The sequence below is a fragment of the Protomyctophum bolini genome, assembly GCF_963924005.1.
Source record: "Protomyctophum bolini genome assembly, chromosome: 16".
In the NCBI taxonomy this organism is placed as follows: Eukaryota; Metazoa; Chordata; class Actinopteri; order Myctophiformes; family Myctophidae; genus Protomyctophum; species Protomyctophum bolini.
In genome coordinates this window covers 14571916-14596593 of record NC_137877.1, presented here as the reverse complement: position 1 = coordinate 14596593, position 24678 = coordinate 14571916, and the positions used below count along the sequence as shown (strand labels likewise).

The following is a 24678-nucleotide window of genomic DNA, read 5'->3' as shown; positions in this document are numbered from 1 at the left end:
ATGGGTGAATTGATGCACAATCTATGTAAAGCATCTTGGAACAAGTAAAGCGCTGGCCGGTCGCAATTACAAAATGTACTTTTCGGGTGAATTATAAAAAGATGGCAGCTAACGACAGCTAACTCAATTGACGACCAGGGGCTTACATGAACAGTTTATTTCAACATTGATTTTCCGAAAGTGAGCTTGGTTTATTCTGAGTCTGACACAAGCAATAGCTTGTGAAACAAATAAAGTAAAAATCAGGTATTCAAATTATGGCCTGGGCCGTGGCTCAGCACCTTGGCTGGTAATCCAGTCTGGCAGTGTACCGGTGGGTTCGACTCCCGATCTTGACGGCCATTACTGCATGTCAACCCCCCCATCTCCCTCCCCATTTCCTGTCAGCCAACGTTATAACTATCCCTCTACAAAAATAATAAAATAAAGTCAAAAGCAAAAACAAAAGAAGAAAAAAAAAGTATTCCAATTATAATAGACCACTATATTAAAAGTTATAACTTATAACCTGACGTGGGTGTGTGTGTGTGTGTGTGTGTGTGTGTGCACAAAAGGGTGTATGACTGTAAGACAATTGAGCCAGTGTTTTTGTGTCACTTGTGTGTACATGTGTGAGCATGCATTGATGCATGTTGCTAAGCAGATTGTGTGTGTGTGTGTGTGTGTGTGTGTGTGTGTGTGTGTGTGTGCCTCTTTCAACTCCATATGTGCGTTTGAAGCCCTCCGTTCTCACAGGGGTTTATACTCAGTCTGCCTGGCTACAAGAGGAAGTGCTTTTGACTTATCTCCGGTCCAATCAGGGACGTGGGTTTCCGGTCAGGTGGGCACACACAACAAGCAGCCAAACCAATCGCGGGGTGGTGTTCGGGTCAGCTGACTGACCACACAGCCACAGTGTGTGTGTGTGTGTGTGTGTGTGTGTGTGTGTGTGTGCGCTCCCGGTGTTTTGAACCAGATGAAAACAAAAGCTAATAATGAGGCTGACACTCAGTTAGGCAGTTCCAGCAGCTGTCTGGCCACGAGAAGAAGAGAGCCATGGAAAAGAAAAACACGACTTTAACACAATGCTGCTGGGCAGATGGGGCGCCTGGCAACAAGTGGGCAGTGGAGAAGGGGAGGGGGGGGGGGGGGGGGGGGTTGTTGGCAGGAATGTGAGGATGAAGAGAGAGAGAGACAGAGGGAAGGAGAAGAGAGACAGAGAGAGGGTGAAGAAGAGTTTGAAAGAAAAATACACTCAGGATTTTACTGTGTATGCATTTGTTTTGGGTACGTATCCATGTATCGTGACAGCGTGAAACGTCACTCTGTCGCAGAACGTTTTTGTAGGAGTATAACACCGAGGTCTCAAATACTGTACATCAATACCAGGCGCCAAAAGAAAGCCAGTTTGAAGTGAAGTGAACCCGTGATTGTTATCCTCTCACTAATTACCTTCTTCCTTTTTAAAAGAAAGATTCTAGGGTTGGAGTCGGTCGGGGGAATGTTCAGCAGTTCTCCAGGCTCAGCAAAGTGCAAATCTACTACAACGTCTAAAATCCCTACTGGTTTTAGCAGCATTGTTTCTCTGGCTGAATTGCGCTCCCAGTCCCGGTGAGTTCACATTGTGTGATTTCGCTGCGTTTGCACTGAACTGTGATTAACAATGAGTCTAGTGTGACAAATTGAACCACACGTTGTGTTCTTTGGGGAGCTTGTAGGACTCTGAGATTCAGCAGCATAAATACTATGATAGCATGAGTGCGAGCTCAAGTAAGTATGACCCACACACGTGCATACATACACCTTTCCTGCCATATAGACTGTTCAACAAAGTAAGTTTCTCAAAACAAACAAAGTTCTACCACTCTTTATCTCCAAGATCTCTCTCCGCGAAGGTTGTATGCACCCACCACAGAGTGCAACCTTGTTTTCCCCGTTTCTCCAGTCCAGATGGCCACCCATGCAGTACCCCTCCATCTCCACCCCACCCTACTACACCAGCACCTCCCTTCTACTAAACCCGGAGAGGCTCAGACAAGCCAACAACTGTCATTAACTCTCCAGACATGGAGAGAGAGAGGGGGCTGGACTCTTCAAGACCCCATAAGCCTCCATGCAGATTGGGTTGCGCTTTACAAGGCACATTGGTCTGTCTAGTACTTATTTGGTAATTATGTAGCTGTGTTAGTCTAGTCTAGATCATGCTGTCACTGGATTCTTTGGGGACGGGAGACATAGCCATGGATTAAGGCCAGGACTAGACTGTGTTATCGCATCAATATATGAGAAGAGTAAAGCCACAATGAGAGGAAAAGATCCATAGACAGACTCGGTGGAATTGTGCGTCTAAAATAAAGAAAACAGCGAGTTCCATCTTTACAAATCAATCTCATTTGTCCAAAACATACAAACGCAGAATGATCTAAATTCAACAACAGCACGCCGACGCGTCTCTGCACTGTCTGCAGTTCATATCACCTCCCTGCATTCTTGTTTATTATGGTGATTAAATTATCGTACAAGTGTCAAGAGACAAAACTTGTTGAGCCACACATTTGACAATATCTCTGCAAGTGTGATTAGTGGTACCCAAATATTAATTACATGCAGGATTGAGGAAATGCATAAAAGAGTTCCTAAGTCAGACAGACCTCACTTCCCTTTCCCATCCCGACCCTGAGCACATGTGGACCACACTAGCAACCAGCCAGCAGTGGCCATTTTGGCTCCAGACAAGAGGCATTCAGTGTGCTTTATCAGTCAGGGAGAGGTCAAAGATAACCGAATGAAGGGGCTCTTGTCTCATATGCAGGAGGACATCACTGAGCCACTAACTCTCAGCCAAGACTTCTTGTGGAGAAATCAATACCATTGACTTTAGAAAGGAAGACAGAGTGAGCAGAAGAGAATTTGACTGACATCGGCACTACTGCATCTTCAGTTGTAGAACACGATGAATGTGCACGCCTGCCCTGCACCACTGGGTAAGATCACAATGACCGGTGACTGTCCATAATTATTTTTGAACACTAAGGTCCTTTCAAACAAGCAGTGATTAACGCAGACGTTGTCGCCAGGATCAACGACAGGTCTGCTCCAGGTCTGCTCATGAGGGACATGACAACGCAAGCGTAAAAAAGAAAATTAATAATAAATTAATAAAAACACCTGTGTGAAGTGAGCGGTGCTACTGTACCGCGTGGGGTCCCCACAGGAACGTGCCCAGGGGGTCGGCCCGTTTCCGACGAGCCGCCCCGCATCCGAAACGGTCGAGAAGTGACAGAGTTAACGTGTTGCAGCTTTCCGTGCTCGGACATACAGACACAGAGACAGACAGACAAACAGACATACATACAGACACTGAGACAGACAGACAGACACACATAGCTGCGTGGAGTGGAGGCACTGCTCCAAAACTCAACAGAATCCAGGTCTGGCCAGTCGTGGGTGAGTGCACGAAACGAACACGTGCGGACAATTTCACGAGACCGCGCCAACATAAATACACTTGCGTTGTCGCCCCTCGACTTCTCCGTGCGTACATGAAGAAAAACGCAGGTCTCATGGGAAAATGAATTAATAGGCCCGTTAATGGCTGCCCGTTTGAAAGGACCTAATGAGTTAACTGAGAATTCTACTGTGACCATGTTGTGTGTGTGTGTGTGTGTGTGTGTGTGTGTGTGTGTGTGTGTGTGTGTGTGAGAAATACGGTATACAGTGTTGCCACCGAGTGGCGCGCTATGAACTTGTAGGTCTGCTATTTTTGAAAAATCATTAAAATGTGCCTCAAATCTTTCAGAAAATTGTCATGATTTAGAAAACTTTTTAAATTTATTTCGACGTCAGGCCAAAATGGGTTAATACCACGAGGGAAATTCTGTTTCGGCCTCACCCAGCTGATTGCTGCTTAAATGGTCCTGGTGAGCCGTTCGTGGTTAAATGTCGTAGACACATGGGTGGGCCGGTGGTGAGCTTCTGACTTCCAGACGGCCTCTCTACCCACTAAGCTACAGCCATAGAGATAGTAAGACCTCCAGGTGGTGAGCTTCTGACTTCCAGACGGCATCTCTACCCACTAAGCTACAGCCATGGAGACAGTAAGACCTCCAGGTGGTCAGTGGTGTGTGTTGTTGGGCCGACAGGGGTGTCCCGAATCACAACTCTCTCTTCGTCCAAAATCTCGATGCCAACTCAAGGCCTTTTCAAAATATGGAACGACTAACGCGCCTTAGTAATTCATCTTCAAAGAGAGATGTGCGTTCATTTTGGACGGGCTGAGAAGTTGAGGGGAGATTATGCAAGCGTGTTTTTACGGGCGCGTTTCCGTGAGATTGTCACACATGTGCCGATTTGTGCACGCACCCGAGGGAGACTACTATTGGACCGACTGCCATTAGACCGACCCCTAACCTAGCCATGACCGCAAGCACGGGAGCAGCACATGTTTGACCGCATGTCCGACCGTCGTTTCCGCATGTCGGTCCATAGTACAAGCTCACCGCTTCTATCAGTTTTCCATTGTACAGCGGAGTATACATTGGGTTTATATACGGTTATGCTCAGCTTACTCTGTCTGGAACCATGGTAGAACAATAGCAACATGTGTGTGCTTACACATTGTGATTGATACGACGACGGGAACAAAACAGAAGCCTTCATGAGGAATATAATGAAGCCTTTACGGCAATACAATACTCTTTTTCAGGAAGTGGCACAAAAACACACACATATTGTTCTTCCAAATTACATTTAAGGCACTCTGCTGACTCTGTTCCATCCAGAAAGACAGAGAGCATGAGAACATGCTTAAAATCAACAACACACAATAGAATCTAAAAGTGAAGGCTACAAAGAATACTGTGTGTGTGTGTGTGTGTGTGTGTGTGTGTGTGTGTGTGTGTGTGTGTGTGTGAGAGAGAGAGAGAGAGAGACTGTGAGTGTGAGTGTGTGTGTGTGTGTCTATAGAGTGTCCGTCTGTCTCTCTTTCAGCAGGAATCTAAAACTGACCATGGGTATGGTAAGTACGACAAATATTTCCAACAGCCTTTCAGAAACCCACAGAAATAAATATACCATGTAGGCCTATATATATATATATATTAGTGATCGACCGATATGGTTTTTGGCCGATATTTACGATTACCGATTAGTGGAGAATCAAAAAGCCCGATAGCCGATATTATGACCGATATTAATTTAAGTAAAAAAAAATTTTTTACAGTAACATAAATTCTAACACAATAATTCCTTTAAATGCATTGGAGAACATTTATTTCTTATAAAAAGTTAGTGCAAGCAAGAAGCACCAACATTGTTTTCAGTAACAACCCCCCCCCCCCCATCAAATGCAGCTTTAATTGAATTAAAGTGCAAACATGTACTGTAGCAGAATATGGAACATAGTGCTGTATGAAGTGCAGGCACAGGCTTAAAACATTTATTTTAAAAAAAAATCAGGGAAAAAAAAATCAGTTTATTTATCCAAATTGGTGATCTACAAGCCCACAGCACATTGCAGCATGACATGTTGAGAGCTTGTAGATCTGCTGCCCAAACTCCCCAAAGCCATTGACCTTGTTGTTTTTACTCCACCACTGAAATTTGTCACTTTCAAGATCATAATTTTATAGCAATACAAGACAATAGCCTTGTATGTCTCAAAACACTGGCCTACCGTTAAATTATTGTCAACTAAATAAATATGAATTAGAAATTAAGACAAATATTGACAATGCTACTGATTGGTTCATTCTTCATTGGCTTGCAGTTAGTTATTGCACATAGCCAAAATGCAATAATAATAATAATAGGCTGGTCAGGATGGGGGGGAAAAGTTGTCCTTTTAGAAAACATTCAGTTGGCTCGCATGCATGCACGCACGCACACACACACACACGCACGCACGCACGCACACAGCATGTGGTTACGCGCGCGCGCGCGCGCACACACACACACACACACACACACACACACACACAATCAAAGAACCGTTTACATCTGCTGTAAGTTTGCAGCGTTAGCATAGCAGCTAGCGTTGGCTAATGTAGGTCTACCACTGTTACACCTTCTGTCCCTCTCAGTGTGGATTTTATTTTTGTTAATGCAAGATGAAAACAGCAATGCTTATGGTTACAAGGTTAGTATTACTCCTTCTAGCCCTGGTCCTCTCTCTTTTTACTCCGTGTGTGTGGAACTGGGAGGGAGGGAGGAGCACAGGCAGAGCGTGCTGTGCTCTGTGTGTGTCTACTCCTCGGTGTTACAGACACGCAGCTAAGCTATATACATCTCCTTACAACCGTACTCTACCGGATTTTCAATGAGAGTGGAGTGGTTGTTGTACTTTTTTGCGCATTTATGACAAAATATAATAATCGGCTTCGATTATTAATTTTTACCACCGATACCGATATTAATACAAAACATGAATATCGAAGCCGATAATCGGCCACGGCCGATTATCGGTCGATCACTAATATATATATATATATATATACATACACATACATACACACACACACACACAGTATACTCACCCTCTGTCACACTCTCCTGCAGCTCTTTTAGCAGTCCATTTACATTTTCTCTAAATCTCACTGTTAAAATGAGTTTGAATTGTCTGTGAGCATCAGTCCACAGAGCACCACACTGCAGCAGAGTCAGTGCTGCATCATTTTTTACCAACTGTCTTAAGTCTTGCGGTTTATTCACTTATACAGTTAACTTATGGGGCAGCACGTTGTGAGCTTGTACATTGGCTATTTCGTGCACGCGACACCGTCTGGCAGATTGGCACGCAACTAAGTAGAACGTGTTGGGACTGTAGAACAGGGGTTCTCAACGTTTTTGGCTGAGGACCCCCGGAAATGCTTTGGCCGTGTCTCGCAACCCTCGCCCACCTCCAATACAAATTGACCGCTACAATAACCTTAATAATAGCGAAAATACATCATAAATATATACTGAAACCAGATATAATAAGGAAAGTTTATGCATGTGAACTATGGAAACTCTTAATTTCCATTTTCCAGCCATTCAGTGTTTTTGAGAACCCCTGCTGTAGAAGACACTGTGCCGTAGTAAAGATAATTTTCAGAGCAGCCGACGATATAAGCGCCCAGCATAATGAGAGGAAAATAAATGCTTCACCATAACTTATAGATAATTAAACTAACATTATGGAATGCAAGTCACCCATTCTTGAGATAAGGGACAAAACTTTTTTCAAACTGGATTTTTTTTTTTTTTTAAGATACATTCAAATCAAATAGATGTATTTGTAGACACAGGTCTCAACTACCAATCTTGAGAAGGAACAGGTTTTTCGCATAACATTTCTTTCTAAAATGGGACATTTATGCACTTAATACCTGATTCATGTCAACTCCGTCAGACACACTAAAATCCCTTTTAATTGAATTTTATCATTTCAACAATAATATAAAGTCCTCAGTTATCTTATAATGGCTTTCAGTAATCAAGTTAAGTAATACAAATCTTTTAATATTATTTTGTTCCAATATCACACTATTATGAAATATCCAATTTCTCAAAACCGTCATTTCAACCTTTATTTTCAATATTATAACATGAAAACCATGTAAAAAAAAAAAAAAAACATCATTACGTATCATTTCAGTTGGTGTTTCAATACATAAGCACAAAAGATTTGACAGCGAATTTTCTATTTCTTTGGAAATTAACAAAAACATCACGGGACGAACGTCTGACGGAGTTGACGAACATCTGACGGAGTTGACAAGTTTAACTGATTTAGGTTCTAGACCACCTAGGATCTTGATTCTGGTGACTAATCCCACATTTTCAAGGATGAGGAATACAGTGGTACTATTTAGATTTGCCCTGTGAACATGGCAGCCATTTTTCAAAATGGCCGCCAACTTTCTGTTATTTCCAAATAACTCAAGTTCTACACCACCTAGGATCTTGATTCTGGTGACTAATCATACATTTTCAAGGAAGTGGGATACATTGGTACTATTTCGATTTGTCCTGTGACCATGGTAGACATTTTTCAAAATGGCCGCCAACTTTCTGTTATTTCCCAATAACTCAAGTTCTACACCACCTAGGATCTTGATTCTGGTGACTAATCATACATTTTCAAGGGTGAGGAATACAGTAGTACTATTTAGATTTATCCTGTGACCATGGATGGTAGACATTTTAAAAAATGGTGGACCTGCTATTATTTTACCAATTTACTCAGGGAATATTATCAGAATAATATAAAATCTGTGAATACATTTCTTACCAAGAATTTTCTTCACCAATGTTTGTAAAGGTGTCTACTAACATATCCCACATTGGTTTCTATTTGACCACCCTAGGGGCATGTTTGACAGCTGCTGAAAGTTGGGTACCATCAACAACCAATATAAGGCTAAATGTTCTAAATTTCATTATGCTTTAAGTAGCATGTGGCATGTCAAACTAGGGGCTTTTCATGATTCTGGATCCATTCCAAGCATTAGTTTTGCACAAAAAACACTACGTTGGCTAAAAACGGCCATAGCCATCATCACAGATGTGATGAGGTCAGCACATGTCGGCACATTTGGGCAAGTGGCTATGGCCAAACTAGGGGGTCTATGGCCAAACTAGGGGTCAAACTCCTTGGGCTAAATTCGGTGAGGTGAACAGTGAGCAGTGAACAGTGAGCGAAAGACTGAAGACAGAAGATTTGGCTTCAGGACCATCCGGCAGGATGTGCAGACACTGAAGGCATCAGTGTCTTTCTCTGTGTCCGCAGCATGTCAACCAAAGCAATGTTACCAAATCAAAGGAGCCTTCACCTCATGTCACCTGGGGCTGTGTGAGCAATCGTATCCTGTATCTAAACTCACAACTAAATACAGACACTTGGCCAGACTGCCGTTTGAAAGGGTCAAACCCCTCATCCTGATTGGGGAAGACCACCCCACCTAATCACACCAACCGAACAAGTGAGGTTGGGGCCTCCAGGTGGGCCAGCAGCCATCTGCACAAGACTGGGCTGGACCCTGCAGGAAAGCAATCTCCAGCCAAGACAATGTAAGTTGACTATAACAGAGCCCCAGAACACAGAGCTCAGGAGAAGGATGGAGAAACACTGGCAGGAGGCCACCAAGATACAATGCCCCAGAGACCCAGAGTGTGCCACCACTGGCAGTAAGGAGATCAACTGCTGCAGCAAAGATGTCATGAAAGGCAAGTCTCCACCAAAAAAAAACCTGAACCTAATCGGGGTGTCAAGAGACCAAAGTTTCTCCCCCACAGTTCCCTGCAGTGGCCAGTGAAGTCAAACTGTGCATCTGTACCTGAAAGGGGCAAGTCAAAGGCCAGAAAGCCCACCTCCTTTTAATGTCCTGTCAGTAGAAACTCAACCTGCACCTGAAATAAGCCCTTACCTCTCCCAGAGAAAGTTCATCCTTGAAAATGTAATGATTAGTCGCCAGAATCAAGATCCTTGGTGGTCTAAAACTTGAGTTATTGGTAAAATAACAGCAGGTTGGTGGTCATTTTGAAAAACAATGGCTGCCATGGTCACAGGACAAATCTAAATAGTACCACTGTATTTCTCATCTTTTAAAATGTATGATTAGTCGCCAAAATCAAGATCCTAGGTGGTCTAAAACTTGAGTTATTGTAAAATAACAGCAGGTGGCGGCCATTTTGAAAATAAAATGGCTGCTATGGTCACAGGACAAATCTAAATATTACCAATGTACCCCACATCCTTGAAAATGTATGATTAGTCACCAGAATCAAGATCCTAGGTGGTGTAGAACTTGAGTTATTGTAAAATAACAGCAGGTGGCGGCCATTTTGAAAAATGGCTGCCATGGTCACAGGGAAAGTCTAAATTGTACCACTGTATCCCTCATCCTTGAAAATGAGGTCTTAGTCACCAGAATCAAGATCCTAGGTGGTGTAGAACTTGAGTTATTGTAAAATAACATCAGGTGGCGGCTCTTTTGTAATATGGCTGCCATGGTCACCACGAGACAAATCTGTGATGGCCCCATAGCCAAAAAATTTCCTTAAGGCATGCTCTAACTGTGTGCCAAATTAGAATACTGCCCATTATTCAAAAACAATAATTTTATTGTTTTAGGAACACTTTTGTCAACTCCGTCAGATACACGTCAACTCCGTCAGACACAAAATCTGACGGAGTTGACGTCTGACGGAGTTGACAAAATGGCATTTGTTTTCATCTTAACCCTCTTTAGTACAATGTAGCCATTTTGTTTTTGCTTAATTTTGTTAGCTAAACCTAACCCCTAAACTAAAATAATAAACATTATTTTGGAATTCTTAACAAAGATCATAAAAATGTGCAGACGGAGTTGACATGTAAAAGCTGTGACCACATTGTTATCAACATTGTTTGTTTAAAATATCAAACAATTGAATGCTTGTCAAACCAGGTACAGTGCTGTTGCAACAAATATAAATGGGACTTGGAAAAGGAGTCTTCAGGCTAAATCTGTCGACAATATTTTCTGATTAATTTAAGACTTTTAAAAAAACCTGACGGAGTTGACGGAGACGTGGGACGAACATTTGATATGAGATATTTAATAGAAAATATAAATTAAAATTAACTGTGTATATTATTTGCTATGTTGTTGACAATCTACTTTAATTTAGTATGTATATTTATGTGATTGTGACAGTATTAGACACTTTTTTGGCAGTTTGAAATTGTGGCCACTTGCTGGGGACAGGCTAAATACAGGCCTTTTTGGGTACAGGGCCTACTTTTAACTAATTCAGATGGAATATGAAAACAATTATAATGAAATTAAGGGCATAATAATACACAACTGTATTACACTTAACTTTGCAAGTGCTTTTATTTTTATGAATTAATTTATTTTTTACATAAAATAAGGCTCTTATGTGTGGGACAGGTTTTTTCCACTTTTGTCCCTCATCTCAAGAATGAGTGAAATGCTAAGAATGGTGGATGCATACACTATACAGTACATCATGGGTGGAAATTGCCCTCTGCAAAGCATGACGACTTGTGTGTGTGTGTGTGTGTGTGTGTGTGTCTGTCACATGAGTGACCATAAGATGGTCCAAATTGTCCACCGAGACCGTCTGTCTCTCTCCATTGTGTTTATTAATCCCATTATGATCAGCCCGTGGGCTCGTGTGTGTGTGTGTGTGTGTGTGTGTGTGTGTGTGTGTGTGTGTGTCTCATGAATATTAGATTGGACATGTTCAGAAGGTTCCATTTCCACTCGTTCCTCTCTCTAACCACAAACGAGTTGAATGCCGACTCCAGGAACAATATTATATTGTCATAATTATCGGGAGGCACTCATGCTTTCTGCTGCTCCTCAGACAATCTGGAGAACACGAGGGAAGAAACACGAACATTGCGCGTGTGCGTGTCTCTCGTTGGAATGCTTGTACTGTATTTATGTGGTCATGAATGAACTATTCAAGTGTGTGTGTGTGTGTGTTGCCGTTATTGGGGAGGGGGAAAGAGGCAATCGCATCATGGCCACAAGCTGCTCATTAGGCACTGCCTAATGAATACCCACTACCCAGAGATAGTGGGTATGACCTTTAACACCCAGACCACAGGGCTTTGGGGGGGGGGGGGGGGGGGGGGGTCATAGGTCATGGGGCTATGGGAAGAAGGGTCTTAGGGAGAAGGGCATGCAGTGCTGAGGGGGCGTGGAGGTGGAGTCTGCACATTGCCCGATTTATTGCTCGAGCGGCGTTGCATGCCGGAAATCAGCAGATCTACAAGCAGACAACGCGCCGCAATCATGAACGTGTAAATCGGGCACGAGGGGAAACCCGACACGGAATTTAATGCAGAAATCTTATCTTAGAGAAGGTAGGGGTTTATCATTGGTTGGCAGGTGTCTCACAGCAGACAACTTGTCCAATTGCCTCCAAATTGCTGCTTACAAATACAAATCCATGATCATTATAGATTACAGTCCCAAGGCGATGGTGACAGTTGGGATGAGGCCCGGCACGAAAGGTGCTTTTTTTTTTTAGGGGCGCTAGTCCCTCCTATGCACAGCTTTGTGTGTACCACGGAATATAATGATTTGATTGGCTGATCACAGAATGCGAGGAGGATGTATGATGAGCTTCACATGGGTGTGATTTTTTAAAATACACCCCTGAGAAAATAATAACATGAAACAGAAGAAAAATAAACAGTAAGCCCGTATTAAACTGCATGTGACACTTTTTTTACTTTGGTGCACTAATTTGAATGGGGTTATTAATAACACAGCAGCATACAAAACGCTAATACACTTCTATTGTGTGTTAAAACAAAAATAGTCTTTCTATTACTTTGTCCCTGGGCTCCCACTCCCTCCCTCCCCCGGTCCCGTTATATTTCATCATCACGTCCTCGTCTGCTTAACAGCGTGTGTGTCGGCTCATGGCGGGGGATTAAGGCAGCCATGACGCTTCAGCATCATGTCCCCCCCCCCCCCCCCCCCCCCCCACAGCCTCAGTACGTCATGTGACCCAGACTGAGACGGAGGGATGCTTAGGCCCGTCACAATTATTACATAATCGCCTAATCGCAGTTATTTGAGATAATCTCTATCATTTCTGCATAATCGTCAATCGCTTTTCATGTTGAAAAATGGCCATATGTATACAGAAATAGCAGAAATAGCAGAAGATCAAAGTATTTAAGTTTTTGGAAAGAAATAATTATCCTGTGCAATTTGTGATTACAAAAACTTTTTAAATTTTCGTTTTTTGTGATATGAAAACAGGGAATCATAGCTTTAAATTGACATATTGGTTGTTCAGTTTGACCCACCCGTTTTGGAGATATGGCAATGTAATGTCTTGCAGAAAACAGCGAGTTGAGAAAACAGGCTTGAAAGGTTCACTTCTGTGGAATCAACATATACACCTATGTAGCTACATGTTTAAGCATTTATTACACTTATTTCAGACATGCTCTAGTATGTGAAGAGTCTGCCTGTGCTATTAACTCATTTAAAAAGAAAATAATAATAATGTGTGCGATGGCAGCTCAAGCATTATGTTCTTTAGCTATTGAAAAATAGCAGATCTACAAGCTCATAGTGCGGCACCGAGTGCCATGCTACGTTTTTCAAATCTTTGCTTCTGGGGGGTCCCTGGAACAACATATTCTCAGATGGGGGTCGGTCGGTGGCCAATTACATATCATTTCTGGGGTCCTTGACATGAAATATTGAGCACCACTGATACAGAAACATATGTATTTCAGAAAACCGTCAGGATGTAGAAGACGTCAGGCCTAAATGGAGTCAACCTTACAGTGGAATGGGGTCCCCCAGGGCTCTGTAGTATGTCTGCTAGCAGTATGTCCCTCTAGTCTACACACCAAGACAGTGCCTTTGGCGGAAATAGCCAATCAGCAATGTTTTTGTTGGCCCCAGAATAGGGTCACCCACCAGGGTTCTTGTGGTTAAGAGACAAGAGGCATGGAACCAAATGGACCCGTAAATTAGCACTGACAATTTTACTGTGTCCACAGTATTTTACTGTGTCCTCCTCTTGCACTCACTGACTGCTCTTTTGCACTCATCTGCTCTCTTTTTTTCCATGACCACTACTGCCCTTCCCTGCTTGACAACCCCCCCCCCCCCCCCCCCACACACACACACACACACACACACACACACCTCCAGTGGACTCAGCCCAACCCTTGCATTCCACACAGTGAGGAGATCAGTCCAAAGTAGCCAGTGCTGGGGGGTTGTTTGCTGGGTTAGGTCAAGCTACTTTGGGTTGGACTGTGGTTAAAATGAGTATAGAGGCCTGCTTTGGCTGCAGCTCTGTGTTCGCAGCAGGCTGATAGGAGGGCTAGGCTCAGGGCCTGAATGCCTGGGTGGGACGGGGGGCGGAGGGGGGAAGTGGAAAGAGAGGGTCCTATTTTCTCAATAAAAACAGTAACATTTAATGGAGTGAGTGGCCTGGTGTTTTGGCTGAATATGGTGTTCGCTACACGACGGGGGGTGGTTTAACGTCATTAATGCACGCCTGCGATGCTACAGGAACGAGCCTGCAGGGCGTCAAGTGTAATAATCCAATTATACAACAGTTACCCTTAAAACTAAGATTTTTTTTTAATGAGATGTAGTCACTACGACCACAAATGTCCCAAGAAACTAGCTAGCCTAGCCACCGAGTATGCTGCGCTCTGGGAGAACCTAGCAGCTGAATTATTTGTTTTGATTAGGTGTGGAGTGGTTTCAACCAATCAGATTGCTTCCTCGAAACGACCTGTTATGTATTAGTGCTGCCAACGAATATTCTATATCCGAATATAGATTCGAATCAAAAATAATAATTAATAACCGAATATATAAAATTAAGGTTCGAATTAAAAATAATAATAAAACATTTTTTTTTTTTTATTATTATTAGTAGTTTTCGGTGCCATGGGTAAGCGTTGTGACTTGTGAGCTTGTAGATTAGTTATATTTGCCACGCGACACGCCGACAACGGCATACATTGAAGAATAAATCATTTCCTAAACACAGACTATACAGCGCAGCGCAGCGCAGTTCTGATTGGCTGCCTCGTCTCCAGCCGTGTTGCCTCAGAATTCTTTAGGGTCACTAATTTGAGCATAACAGCGGAGCGCAAGCGCTAGCCAGCTAAAAAGTTTCATAACGTCGGCACTCGGCAGCAGACCCACAGTCCACAGATAATAATAATGCAGCAGAATTAACACTGCCTCCGTGCCTCGTTTTGATAAGGCTGTGTGGTAGGATTGCTCATTTAAGAAAAATGTTTTACTGGAGAAGGGAGAATGTATGCGTTCCGTTCCATCTCAGTTTTCAGCAACACCAATGCGCGGAGAGAGAGAGAGAGAGTTGCGCCAGCAATGCGATCTTAAATGTTATGTCTCAGGTTGTATTGGTGTAAATATAATTATTAAAAAATCCGATTGGCTCGAATTGAAATCCGAAATCCGAATGGCTCGAATTGTTCGAATCCACGTGGGTTTTTAAAACGAATATCCGAATCCAATTTTTGGACAATTACGGCAGCCCTATTATGTATAATGTGTATTGGGGACCATCGCGCACTGCAATTTTCACAAGTTCTCCCACCTTCTGTTTAAGAAAACCCTCACCAATGTTCAAACTGAATCGCTTTGTTCTGATGATTAATAACAAAAAATACCCTATGTCTGATGGTGAATCTCTGCAGGATGCATTAGTGTCAAACACGTCGTTTCACGTTACCGAGGTGTGTACGTTCGATAACATGTATTGACGAGTTTGCTCAACTCATTATCGTCATCTCATTAAGCTATTGGGTACTGGGTCCCAAATATCAGCATGTTGTTTAAGTTGTAAGGCGTGTTTGACACAGCTGGCTTTGAGTCCCAAACAAGCTGGTAATTAACAGCAGAACGTGGAATGGGCTTAGGTAACAGTATCTAGTGATGGACCTGTAGCATTTAACACCAGCACCCCTGGACCAGGGTAATATACTAAGAGAGTGGAGACACTATAGCGTTGACTCCCATTGTAACAATGGAATGCGGAAGTGAACATTCTATCTCAATGGGATCGTTCCAGCCATAGGAGCAATGTTTGGAACTATAGCCCAAAGCCACCCGCTCTGCGGCGAGAGCAAAGTGTGTCGCTACTCTGTCTGCTACTCTACACTCCCTGGACCTAAACCCTCACAGGACAACTGTGAGTGACCTACACCTCAAATACTGCAGAAATGCTGCCGCCTCCAGAACAGACAATAAGCATGACCAACAGTCCCCAAACATGGCAACAGATAATGTGGCACACAGTAAAATCCTCACAGCATTTAACGAATAGAACCAAATTTAAGCAAATGGACTCTTCCAATTGGTTTCCACTGTAAACTCTCAAGAGTTACAAATTGAAAGAAGGATACATGAATAATACAGAAGATTTTGACTGTGCAGGCCGTGTCACGTGTGTAACTCACATGATAGCAACGTCAACCACCCATTTGAAACATTCTCCCCAGTTGCCTCCTCTCTGCCACCCATCTCTCTTCCCGTCTAATTCAAAATTACTTTAACCCATTTAAGGATTCTACAAATGTCTTCTAAATCCTGACAGTTTTCTGAATAAAAATAATTTTCACGATTTTTCTAAAATAGCAGACCTATTGGTCTGCACACCGAGTGGCGTGCTACAAGCTTGTAGATCTGCTATTTTTCAATAGCTAAATTATAGCTAAAACACCAAAAAGGGTTCTCGCCCAAAATGGGTTAAGCAATGTAAATGCACATCTTGAGCATTTCAAGATGTCTGACAAATACTTGATATCAAAAGGTTTTGATTGGGAACAATGAGAAACAGAAGCCAATGGTGTTTATTCACTTAACACATTCTGTACAAAACACGTCTGGAAACGTCATAAGGATCAGAACCGAGTGGTACCTTAGACGTCTGTGGACGTCCTAGCGACGTCCAAACGACACGGGGCGAGATAATAATATTCAGAATTATTCCTTCTTTTTTTTTTGGCATTTCGCTTTTCGCTTGCCGTATGCTAACGCTCTGTGCAAATATTAGCTTGTCATTGACTCCCATGTTAGCGCGGCGGAAAGAATGACTCGTATCTCCTCATCCAGGGCGCTCTCCGTGGTGATGAATGGATCGATATGCTGGCGCTGCATTTCTGCTCCTCATCCGTCTCTCCCGCAAAATATGAACGCTTTTTGGAGTTTATATAAATATAGTAAGATGATCGGGGATTATGAGCTCACTTTGTCAAGTCAATTTTTTTAAGAAAGTGTTTCCGGTTCATGGCTTTCAGAGTAAAAGCGATCACTACTCTGGCGACTACTCTGGCACCCCGGAGCGTCTATTTTGATGCACTTCCTGTACTAGATGTGTTAAACACCATGATACATTTCCTCATACAATATCGCTCTGTGAGCATCTCGTGAGCTTCTAGCTCTGCTATTTTCACAATTCTTGATTCGGTTTTTATAAATTATTATTATTATTTCACCAATAATGACATGCCCAAAATCGGGACACCAGATTCAAAGTTCTCTCACACAGTGTTGGTGGTTATTGTCGGCCGTGGCGGTTCTTTATACTTCCTCTGTTTTGGAAAGGTCACGGCAGATAGGACTAACATTCCAGTTTGAATGGCCGGAAGGTTGGCCAGCCAGCTTTGCATGAACCTATTCCTTTTGACAGGCTCGCAGTTCCTCCTCTTAGTTGAGCGGGGCTAGTAGGCAGGCACGCTTATAAATAGCCTATCATAGATGGAACTAAACTAGGATGGATATAAGGGATACATTGCAAACATCCTGAGTGTTAACTCAGGATGTTTGCATCACAAATGGTGTTACTTTGCTTGTGGGGAGTAGTGTAGAAGTCGCCGTCACCAAAAAGAGACAATCTTCAGGATTCGTGGGCGACAGTAGCCGAGTGGGTAGAGAAGCCGTACGGCTGCGAATCAGGAGGTTTTCCCATTTGCCGGTTCAACCCCAGCATCACCCAGTGCATGTGCAAAGGAGACTATTTGTGTCACCATATAGGGAACCATTGCTGGTCATCAAATTATTGGCTTAGGAATGCAACAGAAACCAAAAGATATCCATGAATTGATTGAATTCAAGTGTCCGTGGGGCGAGTAATCGATAGGAAGAAAATCAGAGCCATCTGAACTGAGTGGTGCTGTTGTGGTGTCGGACTATTGGTTGTTGGACTATTAGTTGGGGATGCACACGCAGATCCAACACACAAAAGATCCGACATGTGGATCAACGGTCGGACATAGGTCGATGTGCTGCTTCCGCCCTTGCGGTTAGGGTTAGTATGAACCAATAGTATGTCGGAACTAAACCCTGTACCTCTATTGGTTGTCGCTGCCGGACTATGTAGTACTGTAATACTGTACTGTACTGTACTGTAATGTACTGTACTGTACTGTACTGTACTGTACTGTACTGTACTGTACTGTACTGTACTGTACTGTACTGTACTGCCTCTCATCATGCACCTGTGTATGTGCTACACTGTAGTCTGTACTGTTTTGTGCTGATGTCACACTAACACTAAAAACTCTGCTTCCCATCATGCACCTGTGCACAGTGTGAAGCTCAACAGCGCCATTTTGTCAAATGTTGGTAGTCTAGACAGACAGACGGACATTGCTGTTTTTTGGAGTGGCTGCACTACTGAAAAATACATTTTTGAGGTGATCCCTTTAAATGTTCAACAGCTCCCCACCAGGCGCTCATCTGAACGAGCCATCTGCTGCGTGAATGCAGAACAGTGATTTCCCCACTCCGGATGATTTTTCTTTTTAAAATGTCCATCACAACGGGGAACAAGATGTTGCATCAGCTAGCGACACGCCACTCTTTCTTGCCATGGGAGGGTGGAAGTCTGATGGGGCGGATTCAGAGCGAGGAGAGACCTCAGCATTCTAACTGTAGCCACACCCTACTGTAACATCTACTGTACTCCAATGGAATGGAGAACTCTCATCTTCCCAATCATAACCCCAGTGAGGAAACAGAGAACAAAGACGCTGCTTTGACAAACTTAACTCTTTGTCCACAAAGTAGCTGGTTTTGTGTTTGTTTACAACAGATTTAGGTTTTAGGTCAAGAAGCTAGTAAAGATTTTTGCTGCTGATATATTTACATACACACTGTAAAATTATTAATGTGTACATTTGGTTCCGTGTGTACACTCATTTTACAAATGGATGCATGTGAGTTTACTGTGTAGTGCCATTATAAAAGTGTGTTTCTCCTTTTCAAAATGTTCATAACGTATAGATTGATTTGAGGCATTGGGGCCTGGGACCAACTTATAGCTAGTTTTAGCTCACTGTTTGGATGATGGAAGCGGCATGTCATTAATTAGCGAAGACGATGCCAGCACTGTAAAGACATTCCTGTGCAGTGCACGGACGGTCCAGATGGTGAAAACACATCTCGCAGTGAGCTTTGAGGATGTTAATCTAATATGCCGAGTATGTGTTCTCCAGACAGTGTTCTGTTGTTACAATGATGCATCTACAGTATATATCCATGTAGCCTACATTGATAATAGTACGACATTCATTATTGTTAGTTCGGTTACCTCTGAACCAGGTCCTAAAGCAAATCGCTAACTGGGATGGAGGATAGATTGGAGGGCAAGCATATTATCAATATAGCAGCCCATTTGCATTGCAAACTCCAGCTGCCCCTCTGAGAAGTTAATTTATATGACAACACACACGATTCGCTCGACACGAGTCCCCATGTGGGACTCGTGTCCCACATGGGCCCAACTCTTTGCAACGAGATGCACAAAAAGAGAGGAACAAGAGTGTTGTCTGTAATCTGGGAAGCAATGCCAAGCCACCAACTTCTACATGAATGACTTCCGCAATTCCGCGACTTCCTCACATCCAACTAGAAATGCCTTCCCCCCTTGCCCTCCACTAGTACAGCACAGCACCTACAATAAGCTAACCATGAATACTTTGTTTCATCCAAAAAAAAGAAAGAAAAAGATTATAATTAATTTGACAATGACAGTTGTAGAATCAAGTAGAGAAGTTGATTAAATCCCTCTCAGCAATTCTTAATCGAGTTAAACAATTTCCGCAGAGAATTTGTACTAGTGGGGATTCCCACTTTTACATGCTGACTGTGGGCTTTGCGGTTCAGGCTGTTAAGATCCGTACATGCCCGCCGTTCCCGCGGGGCAAGCCACTAAAACAAAATCACCTTTGTGAATGGGAGCCTGGTTTAGAGCCCTTCTCTCAGTCTGCCTCACCCCATCTCTCTCTCCCTCACCCACTCCTCTCCACACTTTTTCCATCCGAACAGCTGTGGTCGGTTGGAGCTCACAGCTGCAGCACCCCTCATTAGTCACACTCTTCAGCTATTCGCTATTTGAAGGGAACCCCAACCAAGGAGGAAAAGGATCAAGTGTGCATGCATGAGTGTGCAAACCTAAATGTCCTAAAGAACACAGAGAGAGAGAGAGAGAGAGAGAGAGAGAGAGAGAGAGAGAGAGAGACGCCTGTTCTTTCTCTACAAACATTGGGGCACGTGATGTGATTCACAGAATCCTGAGGAGCTAGACTCAAAATGTCAAGGTTAATTTGCGTTCCCGAGCATTATGAGCATTTCCATAACCACTTGTTCCTCCTCTTAATGAAACCTTTTGATGTGGCTGTTATCTTGGCACAGAAAAGCCTTTTTAAAGCCCTGGGTTTGACAGAGGAACGGAGTCGTTTTTCAAATAGTGTTGCTCCCGCCCGGGGTCATACGTAACATCAATCCATTCCCAATCAACACCTACACGCATCAGTCCTCATCGCTACCTCCACTTAAATAAGATCATTTTCTTTGCATCCAACATTTCCACACACACACCATTCTAACGACTAGTCAAAAGCTGACCATAGGGGATGCCTTCCCAACCCACTGTGGGCATCTGGAAGAGATGATTTGACGTGACACTTGTCTCTGTCCAGCTATATATAGCCGAGAAGCATGCATGTACACTATGGCGTCCACTTTCTTGAATGTGGTTTGTTTGTGTAATATAGAAGTATGACGACAAGCGAGATTCAGTGGAGGCCAAACCAGGGGTCTGATCTGAGGTACATTAAACTCCTACAGCTGCTACAGGACCAGCACAGCTGGTGCATGTTTGATTTTCTCTCATGACGTTGTTAATCACCTCTTGGGTGTCAAGATCAAAATGGGTCAGACTCAAAGGTCATGGGGTCCCAGGTGCAGGACAAACAACTAGTACATGAAATAAAATAAGAGTGGCATTCTGCACACTATGGTGAAAATAAGCTCCCCTGTTTTATTGCGATCAAAGGATCTCCATCACAGATCGGCGAGCTTGTTGGTGTTGCATAGTGATCGCGTCGTGGAAATGTATGGGAATTAATGTACAGTCCCTGCCAGGGACCCCCAGAAGTCAACATTATTCAAAATATATATTATTCAAAATATCTTCAAACACTGTTATCCCTGGCAAGAAACAATTTCAGATGGGAATCCATGGCAAAATATAATAATTTGGGGATCCTTTCCATGAAGAAGTTTGAGAACTACTGGTCTAAAATGTAGAACAAAATAACATGGCATGAACTGCATCCATCCGCCATCATTTCGGCCATAAAGATAAAGGGTGAAGTGACATCTGAACTCGTGCACAGAACAAGTCTGGACATGATAAAGCTACATACCTCCTTGCCTCCCATTTTTACCAGGCAACAGCATACTACATCCCATACCCCAGAGAGATGACCAATTGCAACTTGGCAATCGGTTGTCACGGTAACCGTTCACTTTTGACAAAATGACCTAATAGTTTTTTAATAACTGCATAAATCACAGCCATACATCCCCATCAATTATTGTATAAAACTGCACTAGTGGGGACAGCAGCTGCAATGAGAAAAACTAAAACAGCCTAGTCTATGAGACTTTGAATGATGCCTCCTCAACTCCATTAACTGTATGAAACTAGTTTTTAATATTTTATTAGATAATGTAAAAATGCAAAACAGCACAGTCAAGCATTTTGGTCCAAAAGGATTACAGTACCGAAGAAAGGCCTTGCTGCCTTGTTTCCATTGCGTCCAATGCACTCACACACATGAACAATAATTTAAGTAGTAGTTTACCCTATAGGAATGAGTTTCAAACTCACATAATATATATATATATATATATATATATATATATATATATATATATATATATATATTCGATGTATTTGTGTAAACCATGTTATGCTTAGTCCAACTATAGTTTGTTGCCTCCAGTCCTGACAACCAAACAGGCAAATCACAGCCCCGACCAGCTGGTCTATGGGATCTGAAGCCTCCCCACAACAGGATGTGATGTAGCCTAGCTGCTCAATGCTCAGCCGGTGGAACGGAGATGAAATCTGGGCTAAAGAGTAAAGACTGGTCGAGGGAGGCACACGGTCAACCACATGATTTCTATAAGCTTGTGCTATACACACGGCACGCTTTTTTTATAGGCCTATACATCTGCTGACAATCAATTACATTCAAACTGTAGGGAAAATGTAGGGATTCACGTCAAGACAGGAAAGCACACAGTCTGAATATAATATACTACTATAGGGGGGGGGTACAGACAGACAACGGACAAATATATATATACATGACATTGATTGGCTATTTGGCTTATATTTAGGGCTACAGTATGCTGTGTGTGGCTGTGCACAAAATTTCCCCACACACAGACAGCTGTGCCAGTGCCGCCAGCCAGCCCCTCCACATGGGCGTGTAGTGGCAGTGGCAATACCGGTATGTCCGTTATAACCAGAATGATGTCATTTCCACAGTCCTTTATCCGGCGTGTGTATAACTGTACATTTATACATTATCTGAATTAAAAACAAGCTTATTGACACGTTTACAGTCTCGGCCACGAACATTTCACTCGGTCGCTAAAAACCGGCCTAATTATAAATGTGAAAAAAAATTAAACGCGACCACCACCCACACTCAATGGCGCATGTACTGTAAACTGCTCTAGCCTACAAGTCGGTCAGCATGGGCAAACGATTAACATGCGCTTGTTAAATGTGATGCTCTCATCTGATCTCTATGTAAGAATTTATGTTTTGTGATACTGGGGGGAAAAACTGAATTGGGTGAGCTTGAAAAGAAAAGAAAGAAGCTGATTGCCAATATATAATCACATTGGACAGTGCACTGCAAAGCGAAAAAAGCAATCCGAGATATCAAGTCCAAAGAGTCGAGATCTCATTATCATGTTATAGGCTACTCCACCGCATGGCGGTGTCGCTTGCTGACAACAACTGCTGCCTGTACAAGCAGCTAACAACAACAACCCATAACTATATGAATATAGGCTTCAATATACAGTCAATACACCAACAACACAGAGGGATATAGGAACGCTCGGACCAACCTTGTAGACTTGTCCATAGGTGCCATTGCCGACCACTTCCACCAGTTCGAAAATCCCAGCGGGATCCTGAATAAAATGCAAAGTGACAAATGATGTGGGGTCAAACGGTTGGCAAATAACACGAGCCCGTTGTTAATACCAGAATAATAATTATAATTTATGTGTGCTGCAAGTCAAAGTGAGGGCGGCGGTTTGCTTGCTTTGCGCCCCATCTTCTCACATGCCAGCGCATTATTATAAGACAAAGAAAACACCATGGGATTGTACGTGTCTGTCAACAATAATGGCCCAACGAACATTGGGTTTTTTTTGCTAGACGTTTTTCTTGGCGTCTTTTCTCTGCACCGAATCAAACAGCTTTTCCTTTGAGAACAAACACCCACACGGCACTCACTCACTCACTCACCCGCAACGATGCGAGGTCTATGTCCACCAGACTTTTAGCCGGAGAATCGTTCGCCATTTTTCCACCCAATAATAATAAATAGAATTTGCGGTGTTGTCGCTCTGGTCTCCCCGCTCCTCAACAAGCCGAACGTCCGCTCGCAACGTCAACAACAACAGGGCAGAATCTCATCGTTATGAGAGGTCGTTCGTTGATTCCCCACGAGAGATAGTTTCATCCAAGGCGCGTTTTTTTCTCTGTATAGTATACTCCCCAACGTTGCTGTATGAAGTAACCCGGGTGGGTCGACTGCTGCTACTCCTCCATACCTAACCTAACCGACACACCGAGCTGAGCTTAGTGAGCTGCTGCTGCTGCTGCTACACTGTGCTGCTGCTGCCACAGCCCTGCCTCTCTCTCTCGCTCTCCCCCTCCCTCTCCCTCTCTCTCCCTCCCTGAGTGCTCTCTCTCTATTCACTGTGAAATCCTGAGTGTTAATTTAACTCTGAGGCAGCAGTGTACACCTGATGGAACCTTAAGGGACCTTCACGATTTTACAGTGTGTGGTCATATCTCTCTCTCCCAGTCGCCCCCCCCCCTCTCTCTCTCTTTCTCTCTCTCTCTCATTCTACACTATGAAATCCCAAGCTTTAGCTCTGCCTCTGAGACAGTATACTCACTGTTTACACAGCTACGGTACACATGGAACCAAAGGGACCTGTGATACTCACAATTTTACAATGTATCTCCTCTCTCTCTCTCTCTCTCTCTCTCACTCTCTCTCTCTCCTCTACCTCACTCCACTAGCTCACCAGTACTGGAAACGGAATCAGAGAGAGAGAGAGAGACAGCAGGGGAATGGATTGACTGGCTGCAATGAATTGAAGAAAGGCTCCCTCAGGCTATCTCCATCAGTGGAAAATGAGAACAAAATACAATTGCATTATCACGCTTACATCATGTGTTCACTTTCAGCTGTGGTTTATTTCACGGTGGATGTCCCTTTTCTTCAGATATTTGGAGAGGTTTTATTTGAACCTATGGAATGGGCGTGGTACTGTGGCAGTTATCCAAGCGCTTTCAATGTTGGTACTGTATACTGCACGCTACAGTACACGTTATTGTACAAAATGATGTTGTGCTGAAGTTGTGTACACTATCAATAAAGTTGCATTAGCCAGTCTACATTGACCACTGACAGAGAATTATACAATTTAATGTATAACTATACTTTATTGCAGGGTAAATACATGAACCTGTCACTATCGTTCTCCCTCTGTCTCTCTCTGTTTCTCTGCTGGGTGTGAGTGTGATAAGGCTTCGGGGTCAGTTAGTTCTTATCAGTGTCTAACAATGACAGTT

General features: G+C 43.2%; 1 protein-coding gene across 14 annotated transcripts in view; it reads right to left on the bottom strand.

Moving 5' to 3' along the window:
• The window catches only part of LOC308331047 (mitogen-activated protein kinase kinase kinase kinase 4-like), a 132785-nt gene extending 109104 nt beyond the window's left edge, over window positions 1-23681 (bottom strand). For all 14 annotated transcript variants that reach the window (XM_080786151.1, XM_080786157.1, XM_080786162.1 and 11 more), the window contains exons 1-2: window positions 23338-23681; window positions 22932-22997 (exon numbers count right to left, since the gene is read on the bottom strand). In XM_080786151.1, the coding sequence (XP_080642277.1) occupies window positions 22932-22997; window positions 23338-23394 (123 nt within the window). In that variant the 5' untranslated portion in view covers window positions 23395-23681. The remainder of the gene's footprint in view (window positions 1-22931; window positions 22998-23337) is intronic.
• Between the last annotated feature and the right edge of the window lie 997 nt (window positions 23682-24678).